This window comes from Bufo bufo, chromosome 1 (genome assembly GCF_905171765.1).
Source record: "Bufo bufo chromosome 1, aBufBuf1.1, whole genome shotgun sequence".
Classification (NCBI taxonomy): Eukaryota; Metazoa; Chordata; class Amphibia; order Anura; family Bufonidae; genus Bufo; species Bufo bufo.
In genome coordinates, this window is record NC_053389.1 from 51,277,363 (window position 1) to 51,303,960 (window position 26,598).

Sequence of the window (26,598 nt, forward strand, 5' to 3'; positions counted from 1 at the left end):
AAGAACACTGCACAGGTCTTAAAACACAGTGGTGGAAAGCTGTTGTAAATCCGCAACACATGTGGGAATTCTAAAGCGACACCCCCAACTCAAAAAGGCAACGTCAAGTGCGTGGAGCGCCATTTTTTCCAATGCGATTACAACAAAACATTGGGATAAACTCTCCACATTGTCCACTTTCCTACTTTATTGCCACCCTGCCGCCATGACAGCGACCAGATGAAATGATGACCATTTATACGTTAGGATCATCACTGCCCCCTAGAGCTATAAGATTGAGAATACAGATGTAGCAGAGCCACGTTTGTCTACAGAATGTTCTTGCATATCGGCTGTGTTAATAGACATGTACATGCCTGTTCTTCCAGCAGTGCGGGCACCCCAGATCAGAGGGACCTTCTTCAGCCCTCCCCACCCACCCCTAAGGAAGTTTGTGGGTTAGCATCTCACTCATTGAAGGAGAAATCCTGTCTATTGCACAGAGACTGAAAGAATAAGGGAGTGCAGGAGTGAGAGGGGGGCTGCCATCAGCAGAGGGGATTGGGGGTGGAATCTGCATGGGGAGGACATATTTGCATCTCAATGGGTTGTCCCGTAAGTAAAACCACTTCCCTCCTTGAACTTTTCTTCAACTTCTCAGTCACAAGTTGCACAAGGCTCGGAAGCTCAGGACACAGGTAAGAGGCTCTCATCATCCCCTGCACCGATGAGAGTGATTGCATTACTTATTTCTCTTGCTGATATAGTGGAGATATTCCACAGCCCCTTACAGACATCCTCGCTCACTTTCTCCCTCAATCTTGGTTCCCCATCAGTATGCCTTTGGAGTGTGGGAGGAAACCCTCGCAAACATGGGGAGAACATACAAACTACATGCAGATGTCAGATTTGAACCCAGGACCCCAGTGCTGCCTATGCACAATGTTCTCACCGGGGCTGTGCCATCTGTTGGGGGATGCCAGCAGGAGCGGGGGGCTAGCTCTACATATGGGGACAGGGCGATACTAGGTCTGGGAAGGGGGGGTTGCATATTTATCGGTAATGCCAGGATTGGGGCTGGGGTAGGGTTCTAGATTTTGAGGAGTGCTGGGGGCACATTTGTGCATGGTAGGGCTGGATTTCAATTCTATATATAGAGGTGATGCCAGGACAGGGATGGGGGGGGGGGGGGGGGGGATTTGGTTCTATATTTGGAGGTGGTCTGGGGGCTCATTTGTACACGATGGTAAGGCTGAGGGTTGGGTCTAGATGTAGGGGTGATGCCAGGGCTGGTAGATGTGGTTGCGATCTTAGGGTTCAGTCCTTGGAGGAAGTTGATGGATGGGACTGGGTGTTTGATACAATGAACAGAGGGTCGCTGTCCTCCTCCTCTAGGACTCTAGGGCAGGATTTGAACAGGTCCTAGCAAGACTGGATCTAGCAAGGACCGAGATCTAATCCCACGGCTCATACTGATTGCAGTTAAACTGTTCAGTCATCTCCAGATAATGCCAGAAGTTATATTCTACTTACATCCCTCCCCCAAAATCAGAGTTGGGAGGAGGGGGGGGGGTCTATTTTTTGTGGGTTAGAGAGGAAGGGTCTATTTTTGTGGATCAGGGAGGGGGGGGGGACCTAATTTTTGTGAATAGGGAGGAGGGTTCCAATTTTGTGGATTAGAGAGGAAAGGGGGTCTATTTTTGTGGATTAGAGAGGAAGGGGGTCTGTTTTTGTGGATTAGAGAGGAAGGGGGTCTGTTTTTGTGGATTAGAGAGGAAGGGGGTCTGTTTTTGTGGATTAGAGAGGAAGGGGGTCTGTTTTTGTGGATTAGAGAGGAAGGGGGTCTGTTTTTGTGGATTAGAGAGGAAGGGGGTCTGTTTTTGTGGATTAGAGAGGAAGGGGGTCTGTTTTTGTGGATTAGAGAGGAAGGGGGTCTGTTTTTGTGGATTAGAGAGGAAGGGGGTCTGTTTTTGTGGTTTAGAGAGGAAGGGGGTCTGTTTTTGTGGATTAGAGAGGAAGGGGGTCTGTTTTTGTGGATTAGAGAGGAAGGGGGTCTGTTTTTGTGGATTAGAGAGGAAGGGGGTCTGTTTTTGTGGATTAGAGAGGAAGGGGGTCTGCTTTTGTGGATTAGAGAGGAAGGGGGTCTGCTTTTGTGGATTAGAGAGGAAGGGGGTCTGCTTTTGTGTATTAGAGAGGAAGGGGGTCTGCTTTTGTGGATTAGAGAGGAAGGGGGTATGTTTTTGTGGATTATTTGCTAGATTAATTTATTGTATTGAAAAAACTAATATATATAATCAGCTAGAATTGATACAGTGTGTCAGGTCATTTCAGGCTGGGGAAAGGCTGACTGTAGTGTTCAATAGGATGAGCGCCAAGGTGTCGACACCTCCCTGACCCCCATGATTACTACTTTATATCACATCCCCGGTGTATGCGACTGATATCAGCTGTTCCTCTTATGGAGCTTTCACATGTGGCGTTTATTAAAGGGGTCGGCCAATATTACTAGCAGCACATACATGTAGCTAGTAACAGGCATGACTTTTTACAATGTCTAATTTAGGTTTGCTGCTCACCTGCTGTGCTCCAAAAACAGTCCCTGGTGGAGGGTCACGTGAGCAGTCCCATCCGTCAGCGGCCTCCATTCACTTACATCGGCGACAGACTGTGCATGCGCTAGCTCCCCAGTCAGTCACTTTACGATCCTCTCATGACCTTGGTTTCCAGAACCGCATTAAAACGTCACTTATGAAAGCTTGCTATTGGTTCCAGAATGAGTGTCACTGTCCCTTTAAGAGGCACAAGTTCAAAAGGTTTCCAGTTGAAGAACCCAAATGCATGAATTCAATGTATAACTTAGGGGTGGGTACGGCCACCCCCTCCCTCCTCGTGGGGCACAGGGCAGTGGATGTGACCGGCCCTGGCTATTCATTCACCGCTGACCTACTTGGCTCGGTGGCAAAGGGAAGATGTGCCCCATCTGCCAAATAAAACAAAAGAGCCAATCAGATGAGTAAGGGGGACCCTGAATATCAATTACCCGCCTGTGCAGCGGCATGCAGAGTCGATTCTGGAGGTCTGCGTGCGGCACCGCATTCTCCTCTAGCGGCGGGGCTTCCATGCACCTCTGTAGTACAGCAGCCGCAATGTGTTTGCTGAGGGGTTCGGTATGAAATCAGGGGTACAATATGGTACGCAGGAGGTCATGGACAAAGTGGGCATATGGCGGTCTGTATGAGGGGCTCTAGCTTTCACAGGAGGGGAGCAGACTTTATTGTGGCAGGGTCTTGTTACTGACAGCAGGAACTCATTAGTCTGTGATAGTTCTCACAGAAAGGAGTGGTTGGGGGGGGGGGTGAATGGCATGCGAGGGATGATACCACTGCAGTCAGGAAAGGGCTTTATCACAGTCTCCCACAATCCCGGCCGATGGCAGCCGAACTTTTTTTTTACAATTTCTATTTCCTTCTTAGGGCATAGCTGCAAGAAGCGCAGTGTGAACAGTCACCCCCTGGCCCTGGCACCAGGCCCATGGTCTCTTCACCATGTACATATTATAAAAGGGACATGATAGATATAAGGGGGGAGGGGGGTACTGGTGCAGCCCTAGGGGCAAGGGGTTTTGCCATCAAGTAGCTTCCGTCATGAGATGCAATTGCAATCTTCTCCCCAAATTGCAGAAATCCCTGCCGATGCCTCCTGACGTACAGGCACACACCTTGGGACGGTCATTTATACCCAAGTTTGGTTCTGTAGAACTGTGGGTGCTATGCGCTCAATACGGGCCGAAAGAGGGGTGGGGGTCCCTAGTAATAGAGCCACTACAGGGAGCTAGATTCTTTTCAGTGGGTGCCAGTACCCCTATATTCTGTTCTGTACCCCTCTAAGATTACTGGGCGTTACAGAGAAGCTGCTGAACATCTGGGAACCTAATACACTAACAGGGGAGTCCAAAATGGACAAGAAGCCTGGGCACAAGACAATAGGAGAATAATGACCCACAACAACCCCGGCCCTCGGTCACCCCTCAGCCCTGGTAAACACAACCCTCTGCCTTCCTATAGTCATCGGATACTACAAGCCAGCAATGGCAGCCAAGTCACGTCTGTCACTGGTGAGCAACTGGCTCCCGCCCCAGAGATCTAACTATACCGGACGCCAAGAAGCAACCGAAAAAACCAAGTGACAAACCTGTGCAGAGCAGCTGATCACAGTACTGCCGAGCCATGCATCCAAGTCCCATCAGGCGCCATACCGCCTGCTGTATCCAAGTCCCATCAGGCGCCATACCGCCTGCTGTATCCAAGTCCCATCAGGCGCCATACCGCCTGCTGTATCCAAGTCCCATCAGGCGCCATACCGCCTGCTGTATCCAAGTCCCATCAGGCGCCATACCGCCTGCTGTATCCAAGTCCCATCAGGCGCCATACCGCCTGCTGTATCCAAGTCCCATCAGGCGCCATACCGCCTGCTGTATCCAAGTCCCATCAGGCGCCATACCGCCTGCTGTATCCAAGTCCCATCAGGCGCCATACCGCCTGCTGTATCCAAGTCCCATCAGGCGCCATACCGCCTGCTGTATCCAAGTCCCATCAGGCGCCATACCGCCTGCTGTATCCAAGTCCCATCAGGCGCCATACCGCCTGCTGTATCCAAGTCCCATCAGGCGCCATACCGCCTGCTGTATCCAAGTCCCATCAGGCGCCATACCGCCTGCTGTATCCAAGTCCCATCAGGCGCCATACCGCCTGCTGTATCCAAATCCCATCACGCGCCATACCGCTTGCTGTATCTAAATCCCATCACGCGCCATACCGCCTGCTTTATCTAATCCAATCATGTGTAATGTTGTCTGCTGTATCTAAACCTATCATACCTGTATATATTACTGTGTACTGCATCTATTCCACTATTCCTGTCTGCTGTATCTAATCAAATCAGGTGTAATGCTACCTACTGCATCTAATATCATGTGTGATACTGTCTGCTGACCCATGGTATCTAATCCAATCACGTGATACTGTCTGATAAGCAGCTGTATCTAATTCAAAAGTGTCATAGTCCCATACCAGATAGCTCTAAGTCAGGGATCAGTTACCTACATCCACGTGACCATTTCTTGCTCCCTTCATCGTAGTGACCCCAGGTATCCAGTATGTAGGGGGTCTAAAGGATCCTGGACGCTCTGTACGTGACCCCAGGACTGTCAGGTCACTGCTCTCAGATGCCAAATCCTCAGGAATTATCTTGTCAGGTGATAGTAAATCCGTGAATGTGCTGAGCAAGGCTGCTCCTCATCTGGCGGCTCAGTCTCCTGGTACCTGATGCCCACTACACTTCTCTAGGGGTCTGTCGCGGGCAGTGTGAGGCAGACTGTGCCTCAACCTCATCATGGCAATGACCAACGAGATGCACTTACTCATCACCACTGTTGTCTGCTCCATTGTGGCTTTGGTCGTACTGACATGTCTCTGCTACTTCACCTGCAGACTGGCAGGGTAAGTACCAAGGACAACAGATACCAGACATGAGGGGCTGCTCTACACAAACCTGCACCAAAAATAATTCAGCACCTAATTACTTAGGGTGGTATCATTAATAGCGCAACACTTACAGGGGCATCCTGACACTATACTAACTTCTATAATACTGCCTGCTATGTACAAGAATATAACTGCTATAATACTGCCTGCTATGTACAAGAATATAACTGCTATAATACTGCCTGCTATGTACAAGAATATAACTGCTATAATACTGCCTCCTATGTACAAGAATATAACTGCTATAATACTGCCTCCTATGTACAAGAATATAACTGCTATAATACTGCCTCCTATGTACAAGAATATAACTGCTATAATACTGCCTCCTATGTACAAGAATATAACTGCTATAATACTGCTCCTATGTACAAGAATATAACTACTATAATACTGCCTCCTATGTACAAGAATATAACTACTATAATACTGCCTCCTATGTACAAGAATATAACTACTATAATACTGCTCCTATGTACAAGAATATAACTACTATAATACTGCCTCCTATGTACAAGAATATAACTACTATAATACTGCCTCCTATGTACAAGAATATAACTGCTATAATACTGCCTCCTATGTACAAGAATATAACTACTATAATACTGCCTCCTATGTACAAGAATATAACTACTATAATACTGCTCCTATGTACAAGAATATAACTACTATAATACTGCCTCCTATGTAGAAGAATATAACTACTATAATACTGCTCCTATATACAAGAATATAACTGCTATAATACCGCTCCTATGTACAAGAATATAACTACTATAATACCGCTCCTATGTACAAGAATATAACTACTATAATACTGCCACCTATGTACAAGAATATAACTACTATAATACTGCCACCTATGTACAAGAATATAACTACTATAATACCGCTCCTATGTACAAGAATATAACTACTATAATACTGCCACCTATGTACAAGAATATAACTACTATAATACTGCCACCTATGTACAAGAATATAACTACTATAATACTGCCTCCTATGTACAAGAATATAACTACTATAATACTGCCTCCTATGTACAAGAATATAACTACTATAATACTGCTCCTATGTACAAGAATATAACTACCATAATATCCTATGTACAAGAATATAACTACTATAATACTGCCTCCTATGTACAAGAATATAACTACTATAATACTGCTCCTATGTACAAGAATATAACTACTATAATACTGCTCCTATGTACAAGAATATAACTACTATAATACTGCCTCCTATGTACAAGAATATAACTACTATAATACTGCCTCCTATGTACAAGAATATAACTACTATAATACTGCTCCTATGTACAAGAATATAACTACCATAATATCCTATGTACAAGAATATAACTACTATAATACTGCTCCTGTGTTCAAGTATATAACTACTATAATACTGCCTCCTATGTACAAGAATATAACTACTATAATACTGCCCCCCTGTGGACAGGATGTTATGTACATGTTGAAGGACATTGGGGTGAAAACTACTCTCTTCCACTACAATTGCCTCTTTGTGCCCGTGTGTTGCCACCCTCCGACCTTTCGTCTCCTCGTTATGCCAGGTTTTATTTTTGGCTGTTTGTTTGCACCTCGCTGTGAACAGGATTTTCTGCTTTTATCTTTCATGTATAAATCTGGTAAAGTAATTGAGGGGTTCAGGGTTTCTCAGTTTACTCAGCAGCCACAGTTGGAGGGACGCACAACCTGCAATTTATGTGAATATCTGGGATGGCTTATGAATGCTGCATGTTCCACGTAGGAGTCTAACCCCCAGCAGAGTATTCCGCAGGGCTGAACTCTCATTATCCTCTCTGATCGGCAGGACTACGCACAAGGTGCTGGAGCTGTTCTGACCTTGAGCAAGTGACGGACAGCATGGACCCGAGATGGTGGACGCTGCTGCTGGTCATCAAACTGACCATGGCACAAAGCTTCCCAGGTAAGAGGTGAGGCGGAGGCATTGACCCAGGGTGACTTCAGATCCGATACTCCAGTAACATCCAGAGCTGCAACGGTTCTGCCCGTTTGCTCAATATCCCTGTTGTTACAGAGACCAGCATTTACAAGACCATCTTGTCACGGCAGGCCAAACCCACTGTGGCCAGGGACATCCAGCAGAATGGAGACTGCAGCTTTGGATGTGACTGGAGTATAAGGCACTGATCAGTTTGTTACAATGTATCAATCAATAAGGTAAAATGCCAAGCTGCTTCTGTCGAAGGACTGTCTGCACTGGATACAATTGTAGCAAACCCTCAGCTGAGAAATATTAGGTCAGAACAGGTTTTGGATGTAAACCAATGACAGTAAGCAGAGATGTTGAGAAGTGTGAAGAACTGCTAGTTGCATAAAGTGTCATACTGGTGAATCTACATTTCGTGCTGGTCCTCTGTATAGACTGGACCCTCTAGGTGTCCCCTGTACACTCAACTGTCACATGCAACTTGTAACCCTCTTTAGAGCAGGAGAAGGACCCAGAATACTGGAGGAACCAGGCCCAGGACACCTTAAAACAAGCACTAGGTCTGCAGCAGCTCAACACCAAGATAGCCAAGAACATCATCATGTTCCTGGGAGATGGTGAGTGCAGGGCTGGCATTGCCCGGGTGAGGGCAGGGATGGTCGCTCTGCCATTTATTAATGACCCCCGTCTATCACAGGTATGGGGGTGTCAACTGTTACAGCGACACGAATCTTAAAGGGCCAGCTTGCTGGGAAACCTGGAGAGGAGACCATGCTGGAGATGGACAAGTTCCCATATGTTGCTCTGGCAAAGGTGAGTCATGGGCAGAGTCAGGTGGGTGCAGTGAAGGCCAGCACCACTTGGGGTGGTAGGTGCATTGGCTGTAGATCTGTTAGGGCATATTGTGGGCATGGGGTGAGCACAGACTCTGGGAGCCAGAGGCATAGTATGAATTGCAATAATGCCACCATTCTGCCCGCAGGGACTGCTCCTCTCTGCGTCCGGATTTAGCAGTGATGTCTCCGGTTACATCAAAACTTCTGTTTATTCCTCCTTTTTTTTTTTTTTTTTTTTTCATTGATTTATCATGAGCTGAAGGTTTCTGTGGGCATCAACCGCAGGCTCCGGGCATCACAGGGCAGGAAACCACCAGACAAGACGCCTCAGTTTACCTGCTGCCAGGGAAAGGGGCATCACTGGTCAGCCGGCATTCCTGTGGGTGGTAGTTCCCTCCAGAGTGTGGATCTGACCTTTCCTGTACATAGGAGCAGTGATTTTACACCCAAGAAAGACCCCAAGCCCAGGACTGGAGGGGACACGTCCCTAACACATTATAGCAGGGTATATAACACGGTTACATCATCCAGGTGTCTTATCACACACCTTCATTATAATCTCCAGCGGTCACACCCCGACCGCCCTGTATTATCCTCCCGCATCTTTCATCTACAGAAACCACAAGTTAAAAATGAGAATCAGATGATTGGGCGGGGGTATAGACACCTGGAGCCGGGGACACAAGGATGACTCCTTTATTGCTGCTCTGGGGGCCAAACATCTCATGTGAAAACCGGGGGGGTCGCCACCACATCGTGACCCCACTGGGTGCGGCATGTGAAGCTGAGCTATATCCCACGCACCTGCAGCGTATAACAATCCCCCCCCCCCCCCCCATTCCAGTCGGCTTAACAAGTCTCACGTTATTTCAGAGACGTCACCATCCTGACCCCTCTGACCTCACTTCACTTTCGCTCCTGCAGACGTATAACACCAACGCACAGGTCCCAGACAGCGCAGGCACCGCCACCGCCTACCTGTGCGGAGTAAAGGCCAACGAGGGGACAGTCGGTGTGAATGCCGCCGCGGTGCGAGGTCAATGTAACACCACAAAGGGCAATGAAGTCGACTCCATCTTAAAGTGGGCCAAAGAAGCAGGTGAGTGCACGACAGGATGGGGACTAGGCTCTGCTCCCCCAACACTAGATCCACCATGTTGACCACACATTCGGAAACAGACTATTTCATACTGGGAGGTGCCCATCTAACCCAAGGCTGGGCAGCAGCAATGGGCACAGCACACGCCTGCCTGCAAACTATCCAGACAAGCAACAGGACCCGCTTACACCATCACACTAGGACTAGAGTCCCTCGTGGCCTGGCTCCAACTAGCAGTGATGCTGCTGTACAGGCGGTCACCCTGCTGCTCTCCGGCACAGCAACACAAGGAGGCGCCTGCACAGATGGAAGATGGAGAGAGTCAGGAGGATGCAGAGTCAGCGGGCGTGGAAGCTACTTCAGTCATTGTGACTGTCTCGGCACCCCTGACTCTGCTTCCTTGCCCACCTCTCCAACGTTCTAGAGATGCTGCTGCGTAGGTGCCACCCAGCCCTCCTCCAACACCCAGGAACCATAGCACAGCAGCATCGCTACTACAGTACTGGAGGATCAGGCAGGACCTGACAATCAGGTGGTTTGATTAACTAGAACCCCACCGTGATACTACATAAATCCTGCAGTGCACTACGTGGTGCCACCATCATAGGGCACAAAGAACTTACCCCTAAAGTCTAGAAACTCTTAAGCGCTTGAGTCGCCTCCCTACATACCATGGTTTATCCATCATGGATAACAAGTATGGCCAGAGCTCCCACAGGACCAGCGTTGCAGGACTACAGTGTGACAAGTTTACCCATTTATGTATTGTTAGTCTTTTAAAGATAAACCTGTGGGAGCGATGATGGCGGCACTATTGGTGGTCACCCAGAGACCGCCAAGTACTAATGAACCTATAGGATGGAAGATGATGACTTCGGGTCATCCCTGGGTCCCCAGTTCAGAGGCACCCCCAAATAAAGAGCAACTTTACTCATTACATTACTAGTTTATGACTAGGAACACCAGAACTGCAGTGAAGCCCCAGACACAGGGAGATCAGTAGGATACACTGAGCGCTGCATAGTAGTATGGGTTATCCACCAGTCAGGGTTGTGTGAAGAGAGTGGCCACGGCATTGGAGGCATTCAGCCCTTTTGTCATTCTTCCCCAGGGAAATCTGTAGGGGTAGTGACCACCACGAGGGTTAACCACGCCACCCCAAGTGCTGCCTATGCCCACTGCGTCAACCGTGATTGGTACTCCGATAAAGAGATGCCTACAGATGCCGTGGAGGGAGGATGTAAGGACATTGCCTGGCAGCTCATACATAATATCCCAGACATTGAGGTAAGTCCCTTGGTTGGATGAGGGGAGGGAAGTAGTTTGAGGTCATCAACTTACGGTTTTGTGTGAGTCAGTTTGGCACCAAATCTGGAGCAGAAGGAGCTTCACTGGGAAGAGAAGAAGACACCACATGAGACATGACACTTATCACTTATTACAGGTCATCATGGGCGGGGGCAGAAAGTACATGTTCCCCAAGAACACCCCTGACGTAGAGTATCCAAAAGATGAGAAGGCAAATGGCACCCGACTCGACGGACTGAACCTCACCCAAGTGTGGAGGGAGAAGAAGCCCCGCAACAAGGTACGATGCCAGAGGACCACTCTTCTGCCACATGTGACTAACTTATTGGAGATATCAAGCGCAGATATCCGAGGCAGAGTCTCATATTCCTGCTGCGGATTACAATGGCCACCACTTGTGGTTTCCGCACAGAAACTCCATCAAGAGAGTTTTTACTGAAGAGGAACATTTTGCGAAAGTGAGACATGTCCCTTCTTGATGCAGATCTCAAGTTTCAAAATCCATTGCAAACAATCCACGTGCAAATACTGCCTTAAAAAGGGTTGTCTCACTTCAGCAAATATAATTTATTATCTAGAGGAAGATGATACAAGGCACTTACTAATGTATTGTGATTGTCCATATTGCTTCCTTCGCTGGCTGGACAAATTTTTCCATCACATTATTTTATACACTGTTTCCATGGTTACGACCACCTTGAAATCCAACAGTGGTGGTGGTGCTTGAACACTATAGGAAAATGCACTGGCCTACACCCACTCCCATGATCCTGACCACAAGAGAGGCCGACGCTTTTTCCCGTAATGTACAAGCACGACCACCACCGATGGATTGCAGGGTGGTCGAAACCATGGAAACAAGCAGGAATCCAGCCAGCGAAGGAAGCAATATGGACAACCACAATACATTAGTAAGTGCCTTGTATTAACTTACGGTACAAAATAAATGCTATTTGCTGAAGTGAGACAACCCCTTTAAAAGAAGGCTCCACTGGTCATCCTTCGAATGGCTGGAAAGAACATTTACAGGCCGTCCTGAGCTGCACGCCCCCACCATTCCTTTTCCCACCAATTAGTGGAGATGGCTGCCCAGATACTTTGCATTGGTTGTGGTTAAAGGGCTATCCTTATTTGGGACATCGATGGCATATCGTTAGGATCTGTCATCTATCTCCAGAACGGGGCCCACGAAGTGAGGGAGAACACACTATGCATGCGTAGCTTGTTCTCCATTCACTGCCCGCTCAGCTATTCCATACCAGTGAACGGAGGGTGGTCATGCATGCAGGCTGCTAGCCCTTCGCTTTGGGGGCCCTGTTCTGGAGACAGGAACAAGTCCCAGACGTGGGACCCGCTAATATCCGACACTGATGGCATATCGTAGTAATACACCATCAGTATCCCAGATGGGAATACCCCTTTAATGGACACCATATGTCATGGGCTTCTCCCCTGTATCAAAGTAGCCACAAACACAGGACACACAGGGAGGTCACTTACTGGCTTTAGAAAACGCAGGCAGCACATCCGGCGTGGCTCCGGCCTCCATCTTGCTGGAAGTTGCAGATGTTGACTCCTAGAAGGTGCAAGAAATGGAGAACATTGGTTCCAGTAGAAGAAGGCAGGGATAGTTTTTTTCCCCAAATTTTAAAGCAAACCTCCAAATATTATCACAAACGGCACAAGCAACAATATTCTGTCTACCTGCAGCCTTCACTAGGAGCTGAAAGTGAACACATTAGGTTCAGTGATAAATCTGTAGGCAGAGGTGAGACCATCAATGGTGGGTTGGTGTAGATGGAAGGAATAACTGGGGAAGGCCAGACTCACCATTCTATGTTCTTCCCACCCACAGGCAGCACATTATGTCTGGAACAGGGAGCAGCTGATGGCTCTGAGACCACAGGATGTGGACTACCTGATGGGTAAATGTAGTATCTGAGCCAGCGGGGGGGGGGGGGGGGGCATCTCGTAATCAAAACACAAAATTAAGACTTTTCCTCACTTGCTTCATTTTCCAGGTCTGTTTGAGCCGGGAGATCTGGTGTATGAACTAGACAGAAATAAAACTTCTGACCCCTCCCTCTCCGAGATGACAACAGTGGCCATCAACATCCTAAAGAAGAACCCCAAAGGCTTCTTCCTACTGGTGGAAGGTGATTGATCAGCACAGAAGTTGTCACACCCTGTACACAGATATCACAAACTCCCAAATCTACCAAGCAAATGTCTACGACCCAGTAGTGGGGCAATATTCATAAATTTTATCTTTTGATCAGGTGGACGCATTGACCATGGGCATCACGACGGTAAAGCCCAGCAAGCCTTAAACGAGGCTGTGCAGATGGACTTTGCCATAGGCCTTGCAGGGAGCATGACATCTGTGGATGACACCCTGACAGTTGTCACCGCTGACCACTCCCACGTTTTCACATTTGGCGGCTACACGTATCGTGGCAATTCCATCTTTGGTGAGTGGGGAGGATCTTAGACAGGGGGGGGGGGGGGGGTGAGTGTGGTTGACTTTATCATAAATACAATAACCCTCAATATTCACCCAAGTCATGCGATTACAGACAAAAGTGTGACCCTCTTATTGCAGGTTTGGCTCCAGCACTAAGTGATATCGACCAGAAACCCTACACATCAATACTGTATGGAAACGGCCCTGGATACAGAATGGTCGATGGAAGCCGCGAAAATGTCTCCACCGTGGATTATAGTGAGTAGACAAAAGCTACAACACCGGCATACGGAAACTGTGCAAAAGATAAAGAAGGGCATCTGTCAGGAGAATCAATCCTATTTGACTAGGCACACCGCTTAGTAGGGTTGATCCTGCCGATTAAAACCATACCTGTTATGTGAAAATCGGTTGTGGTGTTCTCAAGAAAATACAACTTTAGTTCTTTATGCAGATAAGGGGTTCTGTGCACTGAGGGGCGGGGCCAGACCCTTCGGCGCACTGAAGCCGTCATTTGCATAAAGAATAGGTCTTTTCTTGGGAACACCACAACCGATTTTCACAAGACAGGTATCATTTTAATCGTCAGGATCAACCCTACCAGACAGTATGGCCTCTTTCACACGGGCGCCGCGGGTGAGGGCCGGATGCGATGCAGGTGCGTTCAGGGAAAATCGTGCGAGAAGGCACGCAATTTCAGTCAGTTTTGGCTGAGATTGCGTTCAGTTTTTTTCGCGCATGAGAAAAAAACTGAATGTGGTACCCAGACCCGAACGTCTTGACTGAAGTTCGGATTTGGTGTTCTGTAGATTTTATTATTTTCCCCTTATAAAACATTGTTATAATGGAAAATAATAGCATTCTTTAATACAGAATGCTAAGTATAATGTCAATTGAGGGTTAAAAAATAATAAAACATAACTCACCTCATCGCCGGCATAGTCTTCTTTCAGGACCTGCAAAACGACCTTTGATGATGTAATCCTTCTATCTTCATTCAGCAGGACCTGCGCTGACGTCACCACGCTCACCACATGGGGAGCGCGATTACGTCAAAGGTCCTTTTGCAGGTCCTGAAAGAAGAAGAAAGAAGACGATGCCGGCTGCGCGATCAAGTGGATGAGGAGAGTTATGTTTTATTATTTTTTTAACCCTCAATCGACATTATACTTAACATTCTGTATTAAACAATGCTATTCTCCATTATAACAATGTTATAAGGGAAAATAATACAGTGAATAGACTTTAATGGGGTCCGGGGTTGCTCATCCCCATCATCTCCTAGCAACCATGCGTGAAAATTGCACCACATCCGCACTTGCGATTTTCACGCAGCCCCATTCATTTCTATGGGGCCTGCGTTGCGTGAAAAACGCATAATATAGAACATGCTGCGATTTTCACGCAACGCACAAGTGATGCATGAAAATCACCGCTCATCTGCACAGCCCCATTGAAGTGAATGGGTCCGGATTTAGTGCGGGTGCAACGCGTTCACCTCACGCATTGCACCCGCGCGGAATTCTCGCCCGTGTGAAAGGGGCCCTATGCTTGGTCTCATAGGGTTAGATGATGGGAGAGATCTCTGTACTGACCTCCGATATATTTATACATAGTTATTAGATCACCCCTTAGTCTTTTTTTTTTTTTTTTTTTTTCAACTAAATAACCCCAATTTTGATAATACTTCTGGGTCCTGCCCCCTCTCCAGCTCGGCTACGTTTTTCCTGTGAATTGTTGGCCAGATCTCCACACAATACTCCATGTGTGGTTTATTTGGAAAGTGGTAGAATTACACTACAAGGAGAAAAGTATTTGGCCGCACGTCTTCTCGCCGCACTCAAATTCAGGAGTCTCATTCAGTGGCATTGCCACAGGTGCCAACAGTAACCCCTCCAGTGCTGACCCCTATGGTAACCAACTAGTAACAGAGACCTCTCTAATACTGTCCCCAGTGATAACCCACTAGTAAAAGGAGATCCTTTCAATACCGATCCCTGTGGTACCCTACTAGTAAGGCTCCATTCAGACGTCCGTGTGTGTTTTGCGGATCCACAAAACACGGACACCTGCTATGTGCGTTCCGCATTTTGTGGACCGCACATCGCCGACACTTAATAGAAAATGCCTATTCTTGTCCGCAATTGCGGCCAAGAATAGGACATGTTCTATTTTTTTCTGGATCGGAATTGCGGACCCGCATTTCCGGACCCGGGCCGCACATCGTGCAGCCCCATAGAAATGAATGGGTCCGCAATTCCGTTCCACAAAATGCAGAACGGAATTGTGGACGTGTGAATGGAGCCCAACAGTGACCTCTCGAGTGCTGAGCCCTCTGGTAACCCTTCTAATACTGACCTCAGGGTAACCCAGTAATAAAAAAGTTACCCTTCTGCTACCGATTTTTATTTTTCTATTGATTATTTTTAAAATGGGGCAATTTGATTATATATATATATATATATATATATATATATATATATATATATATATATATATATATATATATTTTTTTACATTTTAAAAACTTTCACTTTTTTATCCTTTATTTTTAGTCCACCTTTAACATGCAAGCATTAGCTTGCTTATACCATAAACTGCAATGGGAAGTCAATGGGTGAAAAAAAACACTTAAGATGACCCCAGGCTATCATAGCAAAGAGGGGGAAAAAAAATTTAAAAAAAAAAAAAAAAAAAAAAAAATCGGCGGTTGTTCTTGTTCACTGGGAGCACTGATGAAATTAACCATGCCATTGGAGGGGTTAAAAGTCTGCGATCAGAGTTATTGCCCATCACAGACTCAGCACCTGCTCAGCAGACAGCTGGTGGCAATCTTTAAAGACCTGACATCTGGCAGATGTTAGGAAGGGAGGGGTAAAGCTACAAGACCGCTAGGACCTGATATACATGTTCATTTCTAGGGTGGATGTTCCATTAGGAGCCTCCATTGCAGATTCTGGAAAAAAAATGCAGGACAAAATGCTGCAGCATGCTGTGCCATTTTGTCCTGCAGAATGACTGACACAGTAACGGAAACCCATTAAAGTCAGGTTGGTGTCAGTCATATCACAGATCTGGCGTTTCTGGGTTGTTGTTTTTTTTTTACAGCATGCCGCAGATGTTAAACCAGCCTTCAGAGTCCAGCACTTCACCTAATCTCAAGTCACACACTTTAAGCACACTGGCACGCTCCCACAGCCACTGTATTGTTTGCTTTAAAAGGGATTTTCTGGAGTTACATGGCCTAGGAGATGACAACCCCAATGATCCGAAATAACTAGATATAGTTTAGACTAGATAATCACCAATGATTAAGATCTAAAAAATTTCTGATAGAGGGGAAGGTTTCCGTCAGAACGGGCATTTCTCAGGACACTGAAAGCCAATTCTGCTTAGCTTTGGCACCATTTAGGAGCGAGGAGGGGGTTTTATCTTAGTAGATTTAATATTCTGCAGTCCATTATACACTGCTCAAAAAAATAAAGGGAACACTTAAACAACACAATGTAACTCCAAGTCAATCACACTTCTGTGAAATCAAACTGTCCACTTAGGAAGCAACACTGAGTGACAATCAAGTTCACATGCTGTTGTGCAAATGGGATAGACAACAGGTGGAAATTATAGGCAATTAGCAAGACACCCCCAATAAAGGAGTGGTTCTGCAGGTGGTGACCACAGACCACTTCTCAGTTCCTATGCTTCCTGGCTGATGTTTTGGTCACTTTTGAATGCTGGCGGTGCTTTCACTCTAGTGGTAGCATGAGACGGAGTCTACAACCCACACAAGTGGCTCAGGTAGTGCAGCTTATCCAGGATGGCACATCAATGCGAGCTGTGGCAAGAAGGTTTGCTGTGTCTGTCAGAGTAGTGTCCAGAGCATGGAGGCGCTACCAGGAGACAGGCCAGTACATCAGGAGACGTGGAGGAGGCCGTAGGAGGGCAACAACCCAGCAGCAGGACCGCTACCTCCGCCTTTGTGCAAGGAGGAACAGGAGGAGCACTGCCAGAGCCCTGCAAAATGACCTCCAGCAGGCCACAAATGTGCATGTGTCTGCTCAAACGGTCAGAAACAGACTCCATGAGGGTGATATGAGGGCCCGACGTCCACAGGTGGGGGTTGTGCTTACAGCCAGTTGCGTCGCCAGGGGGGGGGCCAGAGGGGGCCACGGCCCCCCTACATCATGCTGTGCCCCCCCATGTGCCCCCCCAACTAAAATGACCCCCCCCCAAGTGAGCAGCCGCCGCCGGGCACAAGGAGATGAGCGCTTCCATTGCGCTCATCTCCATTGTAAACTGTCTGTGCCAGCGGAGAGGCGTGTCCCTTCCCTTTCCTCTGATAGGCTGCAGGCAGGCACCGAAGTGGAGGAGAGGCCCCGCCCCCTAATTACTCCTGTTTACCTTTCTAAAGCTAAAGGACCTTTGATGATGTCATCACAGGTCCTGTAAGGGAACTGCACAGTGTAAAGTGTAGTTCCCAGGTTAGAACAGTGCATCTGCCAGGACCTGTGATGACATCATCTTCAACATCACAGGTCCTGCAGAATCTAGCAAAGGAACTGCACCAAAAATGGTGTAGTTCCTAGGTTTAAAAGGTACATCTGCCAGGACCTGTGATGACATCATCACAGGTCCTTCAACCCCTAACAGCAAGTATTAAAAGTTCACAAGCAGCTCTGCATTGATCCATACAGACTGGAATGGAGAGGTAAGAGGAGGTCCTCCACTTATCATTTACCTCCCCTCCATGCCCTGTTTTTACTCATTGCTCACTCATGTATACTACTTCAGACAGTTACCACTACCTCATGTACCTCACAGTGACTATAATGCATAACTGACCACATATTTCTATAAACACTGCATCTACAGTATTATACCTTCTATGTGTCACATCAATACACTGCTCTGTGTATATATATATATATATATATATATATATAGATAGATAGATACACACACATACATGCACACACACTGCATATATTACAGTATTATACATGCAATATGTACAGATATATAGTATATACCGCAGTGCACTGATATGTGAGGTACAAGGTATAATAGATGCAATATGTACAGATATCAGTACACTTCTGTATATACTATATATGTGAGGTATGAGGTATAATAGATGCAGTGTGTACAGATATATAGTATATACAGCGGTGTACTGATATCTGAGGTACGAGGTGTCAATACACTGCTGTATTTACTATATATCTGTACACACTGCATCTATTATACCTCGTACCTCACATATTACACTACTGTATATACTGTATACACTGCATATATTATACCCCGTACCTCACATATCAGTACACTGCTGTATATACTATATATCTGTACACTGCGTCTATTATACCTCATACCTCACATATCAGTACACTGCTGTATATACTATATATCTGAACACACTGCATATATTATACCCCGTACCTCACATATCAGTACACTGCTGTATATACTATATACCTGTACACACTGCATCTATTATACCCTGTACCTCACATATCAGAACACTAGGGAATATACTATATACCTGTACACACTGCATCTATTATACCGCGTACCTCACATAACTGTACACTGCTGTATATAATATACATCTGGATCTATTATACCTCTTTTGTGTGCCAGGGCTGTTTTGTAATCCCATTCCGGCCCTGATGGCATAAATTATAAAACGCAGCAGCAAGAATAGTTCATGGAACAAAGGGAGGGGCTATAAAAGGGGAATGGGGGCCCAATTTAGATTCCTGCTATGGGGCCCAGTGATTTTTATGGACGCCCCTGCCTGCAGGCACTAGGCCGGCAGCCTATCAGAGGTCGGCGCAATGACGTCATCGTGTCGCCTGAGCCTTACATTACAGCGTGGGACACAGGAAGAGGCTGCATCGCATCGCTGACACTTAAGTATAAGTGTTTTTTTTTGTTTTTTTTTTACAATAGTGTTACTGGCACATTGGGGGGGCTTATTACAAAACTGGCACATGATGATGGGGGGAGACTTAATACTGGCACATGATGATGGGGGGGGCTTAATACTCGCACATGATGATGGGGGGACTTAATACTGGAACATGGGGGGGCTTAATACTGGCACGTGATGGGGGGCTCATTACTGCCACGTGATGGGGGCTCTTGTTACTGCCACGTGATGGGGGCTCTTGTTACTGCCACATTGGGGGGCTCTTGTTACTGCCACATTGGGGGGCTCTTGTTACTGGCACGTTATTGAGGGCACTTATTACTGGCACATTATTGGTGGGCACTATAGGGGCATCTACTGAGGCCACAAAGAAGGGGTGTTTTATATGGGGGGCTCTGTACAGTAGCATTTTATACTGGGACACATTATGGTGGGTACTATGGAGAAGGGGAGAGAGGAGTACTATGGAGTCATCTACGGGGGGCACTAAGAAGGGGTATTTTATACTTGCAAATTATGGGGGACACTGAGGGCATCTACTGGGGCACGATATATGGGACATTTTATACTGGTACATTATGGGGGGCACTAGCAGGAAGGGGGGAGAGGAGCACTATGGAGGCATTTACTGGTGCACTATATAGGGGTATTTTATACTGGCACATTATGGGGGAAATTAGCTCAACTGGGGGCATAAGGGGGTATGTTTTGCACATTATAAGGAGAATTATTTCTACTGGGGGGCATTATGGTGGGTTTTATTACTCCCCCATGGTATGACCCCCTAGTAGCAGCACCAGCCTCTCCCTGCTCTGCTATCCCTCTGCCCCTTCTCCAAATCCTTATTATGAAATCTCTCTCATTAGGATAAAACACAACATCAGCTCCGCCGAGCCCCCGGCCAAGTGTTGAAGTGGTGTCCGAGATCCCCAAGGGCCAAGCCAAGTAACTGTACGTTTTCATGTGAAATATGTTTATTTTATATATGTACACTCCTGTGAGAGGCAGGGAGGGAGATCTGTGGATGACACTGTTATAGGGAGGGAGATCTGTGGATGACGCTGTTATGGAGGGGGAAATGGGGATGACACTGTCATGGGGTGGATCTGTGGATGACACATATAGCATAAGATGCTATATACGGTATGTGGCATCCACAGATCCCCCCCCATAACAGTGTCATCCACAGATCCCCCTCTCTATAAAAGTGTCATCCACAGACAGCTGGACTTTTCTTCCCTGTTGCGGTTTTAGGTATTGGGTAAAGTATTGCAGCATTTCTAAGCGTACTTGTGTAAATGTATCGTTGTTATAGCTGCCCCCCCTACTTTTGTCCTGGCCCCCAGTGTGCCCCCCCAAAATTTGAAAGCTAGAGACGCCACTGCTTACAGCCCAACACCATGCAGGACGTTTGGCATTTGTCAGAGAACACCAAGATTGGCAAATTCGCCACTGGCGCCCTGTGCTCTTCACAGATGAAAGCAGGTTCACACTGAGCACATGTGACAGACTTGACAGAGTCTGGAGACGCCATGGAGAACGTTCTGCTGCCTGCAACATCCTCCAGCATGACCGGTTTGGCATTGGGTCAGTAATAGTGTGGGGTGGCATTTCTTTGGAGGGCCGCACAGCCCTCCATGTGCTCGCCAGAGGTAGCCTGACTGCCATTAGGTACGGAGATGAGATCCTCAGACCCCTTGTGAGACCATATGCTGGTGCGGTTGGCCCTGGGTTCCTCCTAATGCAAGAGAATGCTAGACCTCATGTGGCTGGAGTGTGTCAGCAGTTCCTGCAAGATGAAGGCATTGATGCTATGGACTGGCCCGCCCGTTCCCCAGACCTAAATCCAATTGAGCACATCTGGGACATCATGTCTCGCTCTATCCAACGTCATTTTGCACCACAGACTGTCCAGGAGTTGGCAGATGCTTTAGTCCAGGTCTGGGAGGAGATCCCTCAGGAGACCGTCCGTCACCTCATCAGGAGCATGCACAGGCGTTGTAGGGAGGTCATACAGGCACGTGGAGGCCACACACACTACTGAGCCTCATTTTGACTTGTTTTAAGGACATTACATTAAAGTTGGATCAGCCTGTAGTGTGTTTTTCCACTTTAATTTTGAGTGTGACTCCAAATCCAGACCTCCATAGGCTGAAAAATTGAATTTCCATTTTTTTATTTTTGTGTGATTTTGTTGTCAGCACATTCAACTATGTAAAGAACAAAGTATTTCAGAAGAATATTTAATTAATTCAGATCTAGGATGTGTTATTTTTGTGTTCCTTTTATTTTTTTGAGCAGTGTAGTTCCACATGGTGGTAACCTATCTTTACCAGGATCCTGAAAGCCAAATCTGCCTCACTATGGCACTATTTAGGAGTGGTGAGGGGGATTTATCTTAGTAGATTACGGCCACACAGTTTTTTCGGACGAGGTTCTGAGGCAGAGCTGCCGGCAGGATTTTCTGCCAAAGCCAGATGTAGATCCACCAGGAAGGAGAAGTATAAATCATTCCTTTATATTTTTGATTCCTTGCAAATCCATTTCTGGCTTTGGCAGAAAATCCTGCAGGCAGATCTGCTTCAAATCCTCAGCCAAAAAACTCAGACTCTAGCCTTAGTATTCTGCAGTCTATTACAGTTCCATATGTTTTTAACTCAGCTTTCCCAGGACCTTAAAAAGACTAATCTGCCTAGCTATGGCACTATTTGGGAGTGAGGAGGATTTATTTAGGTAGACTTACCCTACGTTCACATCAGCATTTTGAAATCCGGCAGAGGAACAGCCTGCTGGAGTTTACCATGTCTGGCATACCCAGATAATGCTGGGAACTGCCAGATCCCCACTGATCACTTTGCGATCTGATGGAAGGTGCTGGAAAGTGGCCAGATCCCCGTCGTATCCTACTGTAGTCAATTATCCAGCTATGCCAGATACTGTGAACCGCGGCAGGCTGTTCCTCTGCCCGAAAAGCCTGCCGGATTTCAAAACTAAAGGTACCATTACACAAGCCGATTATCGTGTAAATTATCATTAAATAGAGTGAAACTGCGCGATTATCAGGAAGTGTAAAAGCAATGAACAATAAAGCGACAACCAGTAGATTTCTCGTTGGTTCAATCGTTTGTGTGGGCACAAAAAAAAAAAAGATAATTCGGCGTTAACGACTTGATACGTGTAAAGAGGAATCGTTCTCTGCACGCACGATTACAGACGATTACACCCCCTCCTCCGAAACTTCCTGGCTTATGTGCAGTGGGATCAGGGGGTGAGAGAGGGGGAAAAGACACGGCTACAGCCTAAGAGAACAATACACTGCTTTTCTATTATATTTTTCATGGTCTGCCATCGTGATAGCTCACAAAATAAGCATAGATAACAGAAAAATTTGATTATGTTACGTTTTGTTGGCTGTTCTTTTTTGTATTTGATTTTTGAGCTTAGCGGCTCTTTAACGTCGCAATTTTGGCGCTGTGGTGGTTTTGCCAGTTACACCGCATCCTACTGAATCCTCACAGTGTCCATGTTCTTTTCAGCTAAGTCATCCTACCAGGCGCAGTCTGCGGTCCCTCTAAGCCAAGAGACGCACGGTGGAGAAGATGTCGCCGTTTTCGCCAAGGGTCCAATGGCACATTTGCTGCACGGTGTCCATGAGCAGAACTACATCCCTCATGTCATGGCGTACGCCTCCTGTGTAGGACAGAACCTCAACCACTGCAAGTCAGCAAGCTCAGGGAAGAGCGGAGAGGTCTCAATGACCCTGCTGTCCATCGCCCTCGTCGTGCGGCTGGTCCTGTGAGCAGCGGAGACGCTGACCTCCTACCTCACACTGCCCTGCTCCATTGGAGGACATTGGCCCTGCTACACCGTCCAGGGGATCACTCCACAGCAGGTTCTGTGTCACAAGCAGCAGGAAGTTAAAGCCAAAGACTACTTCACAACCACTAGAGGACCAGGCGGAGCACCAGACGCCCCTCTGCACCCCAATAATTATCAGCCCCGGAACCCCAACATCCATTTGGTTGAGTGACAATCAATGTGGCCACCACTACCGCTCCCGCAGGGGTCGTCGCCCAGCTTTCCCAGGATACTGAATGGCACATTTTTCTTTTTGAAGAGTCTGCCAGTAAGAAGTCTGGGAAAGTTGGGAGACAACCTCTACAGGAGCAGTAATGACCGCCTAGAGATAGACCGGACCGTATTTATCGAGGATCGCTCTGGATTTAGGAGGGAGGGGGACAGATGAGGATTTGTACATTTATTAGATTTTATTCTTGCATTTAATTTTCTGTAAATAAAAAAGATCTAAAAAAAAAAAAATTATGAAACTGCAAACGAGGGAGAGGGGCAAATCACTGCACCGAAAAGAGCTGCACACGACCTGATCACTAAGGGGCGCTACTCTAATGTAGCTGCCAATGCCAACCACTAGAGGCTGCTGCTCCAGTGTCATATGTCAAGTATCAACGGGATAGGACTGAGGCTGCGGGGGTAAAAATAGCCAATATTTTCCGGGAAGGAGGTTTTCCAACCACAGGATCTTGGCCTGAAAACACAGAGCGGACACATACCGTTGACACGTCTGCCTAGGTCGCTTCTATTTGGGGAGATTCCCCTACTGCAGACGGCGGGGTCGGGATACAATGGCATCCAGTATATTCCTTCCAGCCATTTATAGAACTAAGCTGGAAGACGAGACGTGTGGCTGGATACCTGCGACCCTGACAAACCCTCATACACTGGGTTTGCAATAAACCACTGTACTTCAGGGGGCGGTTTTTCGTATGTCATGAGGTAAATCTGTGTAATCACACCATAGGACAGGCTTACAAAAATAAAAAATTGTCTTTATTTCCCATAGCAACCAATCACAGTGAAGCTTTCATTTTGTTCTACGCTTGGAAAAAAAAAAAGCAGTGCTGTGATTGGTTGGGCATCGACTAATCATAGCACAGCATTCATTTCTTATATAGGAAGGCTGTGCTGTGACTGGCTGGGCCCAAGCCTATCGCAGCACGGCTTTCACGTTTTATACGGCTCAGCTCTATTATTGGTTGCTACGGGCTACAGACCGCTTCATAAATCTCCCCCCCAGTAAACACAAACCCTATATAAATCTTGTTTTCTATTAACATCCGATTTAATGGAAAAAAGGTGATGGCAGCTGTGCACGTGACTGGAATATAAGGCGTTAAAACCGCACATGAAAAGCTGCCGTTTCAGTTACAAATGAAATGTTAAAAGTTTCTGAAAAATGTGCCAAAACCATGTGGTTTTTCTGATGCTGCTTTAGCCGTCTCTTAAAGGGGTTGTCTCAAGTGGCATTTGTGAAGTAGAGAAAGTTAATACCAGGCACTTACTAATGTATTATTATCCATATTGCCTCCTTTGCTGGCTAGATTTATTTTTCCATCGCATTATACACTGCTCGTTTCCATGGTTACGACCGCCCCCACAATCCATCAGTGGTGGTCGTGCTTTTACACTTTAGGAAAAAAGTGCCAGCCTCTCTGGTGGCTGGGACTGTGGAAGTACGCATAGTCTGGTGCTTTTTCCTATATAGTGTGCAAGCACGGCCACCGCTGATGGATTTCAAGGTGGTCGTAACCATGGAAATGAGCAGTGTATAATGTGATGGAAAAACTAATCAAGTCAGCAAAGGAGGCAATATGGACAATCACAATACAGACATCCCAACTTGCAAAAACTTATTTCAGGGAGGTTTTCTTTTTTTTTCCTTTCACAAACTTTTATTACATTTTCCAAACATATGCAGTATCTGCACACTTTGCTTCATGGTGTGGAGGACTGGGCTCATTACCCTGCCCCAAATTATCATATTTATGTATATGATTAAAGGGATTCTGTCACCACCTATAAGCCCTGTGAGCTAAACATCTGCTCATGTCCAGGGCAGCATTCTGATTTTTAAGGTGGCCTTATAAAAGCTCTTTGTGGCTTTATTCTGCGGAAAAACAGGTTTTACTAACCTGTCAATCATTGAATTAAGGTGCCCAAGCAGGGGAGGTCTGTGGATGCATGGTGCCCGGCCGCACGCATCGCCGTTCGTGCCCAGCGCCGCCTTCTACTCCTCAGTGCCGCCTCTCCCTCCCTCCCCCTCCTCCCGCTTTGAGATCCCGCGCGTGCGCACAGGCTCAGCCTGATGCGCCGTTGCGGACTGCTGCCATTGGCTTCTTCTTGAACTGTGCGCATGCGCCGAGAAGGGGACACTGCTACAGGTTGCCGGAAAGGTTTACTGCGAGTAAACTAGAGATGGGAAGTTCGGATCTTTCACATGAATCGGTTCATTTGAATCAGTTCATTCAAATGAACCGATTCATGAATCGAATCTTCGGTTCATTCGCTGAGCTGACAAGAAGCAAGTGAACCGAAGCTTAGGTTGAGCAATGCGCATGCGCGGATGCTTCCATTCACTCGCTGACTCGCTGAGTCAGGAAGTTTATTCTTTAAAACCCTGTGTGTAATTATCTACCCCACTGTAGGAAAAAAACAAGCATCCAGGGGGGTGAATTTAACACTGGGGTAAATAATATAATTAAAATGGAGGGTTAAATGTGTAAATGTATTTTTTTTTAAATACATCTCTCTCAATAGTTATATAGTTACTGAATGAGACAGAAGAAGGGATGCCTTTAACATGTATATCTCCTTGAGAAGCCAATTTGACCCTAAAGGGTTAATTCAACCTGTAATCTAAACTCTGTCCTGTCACTTCTCTTCTCGCTCTGCTATCAGTAAACCTTTCCGGGATATATTGTTTCACATGCGGGCGTCAGGGAGCCGCTATCTAATAGCAGGAGACTCCCTGAACGTCCGGGAGACTTGAGATCCCTGACAATACATTAGGAAGTTCCTGGTATTAGTTTCCTCTACGTAATAAATGCTATCTGCTGAAGTGAGACAACCCCTTTAACTTAAAAGAGCCGTTCACATGGAGGAACTTTGGCAAGGATGATGCACCAAAATTCAGCCGGTGGCCGTGTGGGGTCTGCCTTCCATTGTTTTCAATGGGAGGCAGCGCTGCAGTTCACAGGTTGATGCTTTAAAGCTGCGACTGCGCCAAGACGTGGCAGGTCCCTTCTTGATGCGGTGTGCGGACAGCCACTACTTGGAGCCGTCGAGGGTGTCCACTTGCAATTTAGCTTTATTCAGTGGAGCCAAACCGCAAGTGGGTCCACAGCATCCAAACTGAACTTCGGCAGATACGGCAGTGGTTTCTGCCACGTGAATGGCCCCTAAGGACGCCATATGTCAGAGCAAATGCCACACACTTTCTACTACTATTCTGCTATTACTTCCACACCATTGTTGTTGCCCCTACAACCGTTCCTGTTGGGTCAGTTACTAAAAACCTGTAATCTTAGAATGGCGACTCCATCGCTGTAGTGAAATACCCAGGCCGGGGCCTCTCGGTTTGGCGCCTCCGT

At 46.8% G+C, this 26,598-nt stretch overlaps 1 protein-coding gene across 1 annotated transcript; it reads left to right on the plus strand.

The window, feature by feature from the left end:
- The first annotated feature begins 563 nt into the window (after positions 1–563).
- Positions 564–23,459, plus strand: LOC120994794 (alkaline phosphatase-like). The gene is made up of 12 exons (XM_040423604.1): positions 564–677; positions 7,368–7,484; positions 8,006–8,125; positions 8,206–8,321; positions 9,269–9,443; positions 10,555–10,730; positions 10,888–11,031; positions 12,607–12,676; positions 12,773–12,907; positions 13,031–13,222; positions 13,354–13,473; positions 22,687–23,459. The coding sequence occupies exons 2-12, from the start codon at positions 7,421–7,423 to the stop codon at positions 22,947–22,949; spliced, it is 1,575 nt and encodes a 524-aa protein (XP_040279538.1). The 5' UTR covers positions 564–677; positions 7,368–7,420; the 3' UTR covers positions 22,950–23,459.
- Positions 23,460–26,598: the final 3,139 nt, after the last annotated feature.

Coding starts and splice junctions, on each gene's coding strand:
- LOC120994794 (XM_040423604.1), top strand. CDS start 7,421: ATGGACCCGAGATGGTGGACGCTGCTGCTGGTCATCAAACTGACCATG. Junction 7,485..8,005: donor CATGGCACAAAGCTTCCCAG/GTAAGAGGTGAG, acceptor AACCCTCTTTAG/AGCAGGAGAAGGACCCAGAA. Junction 8,126..8,205: donor CATCATGTTCCTGGGAGATG/GTGAGTGCAGGG, acceptor CGTCTATCACAG/GTATGGGGGTGTCAACTGTT.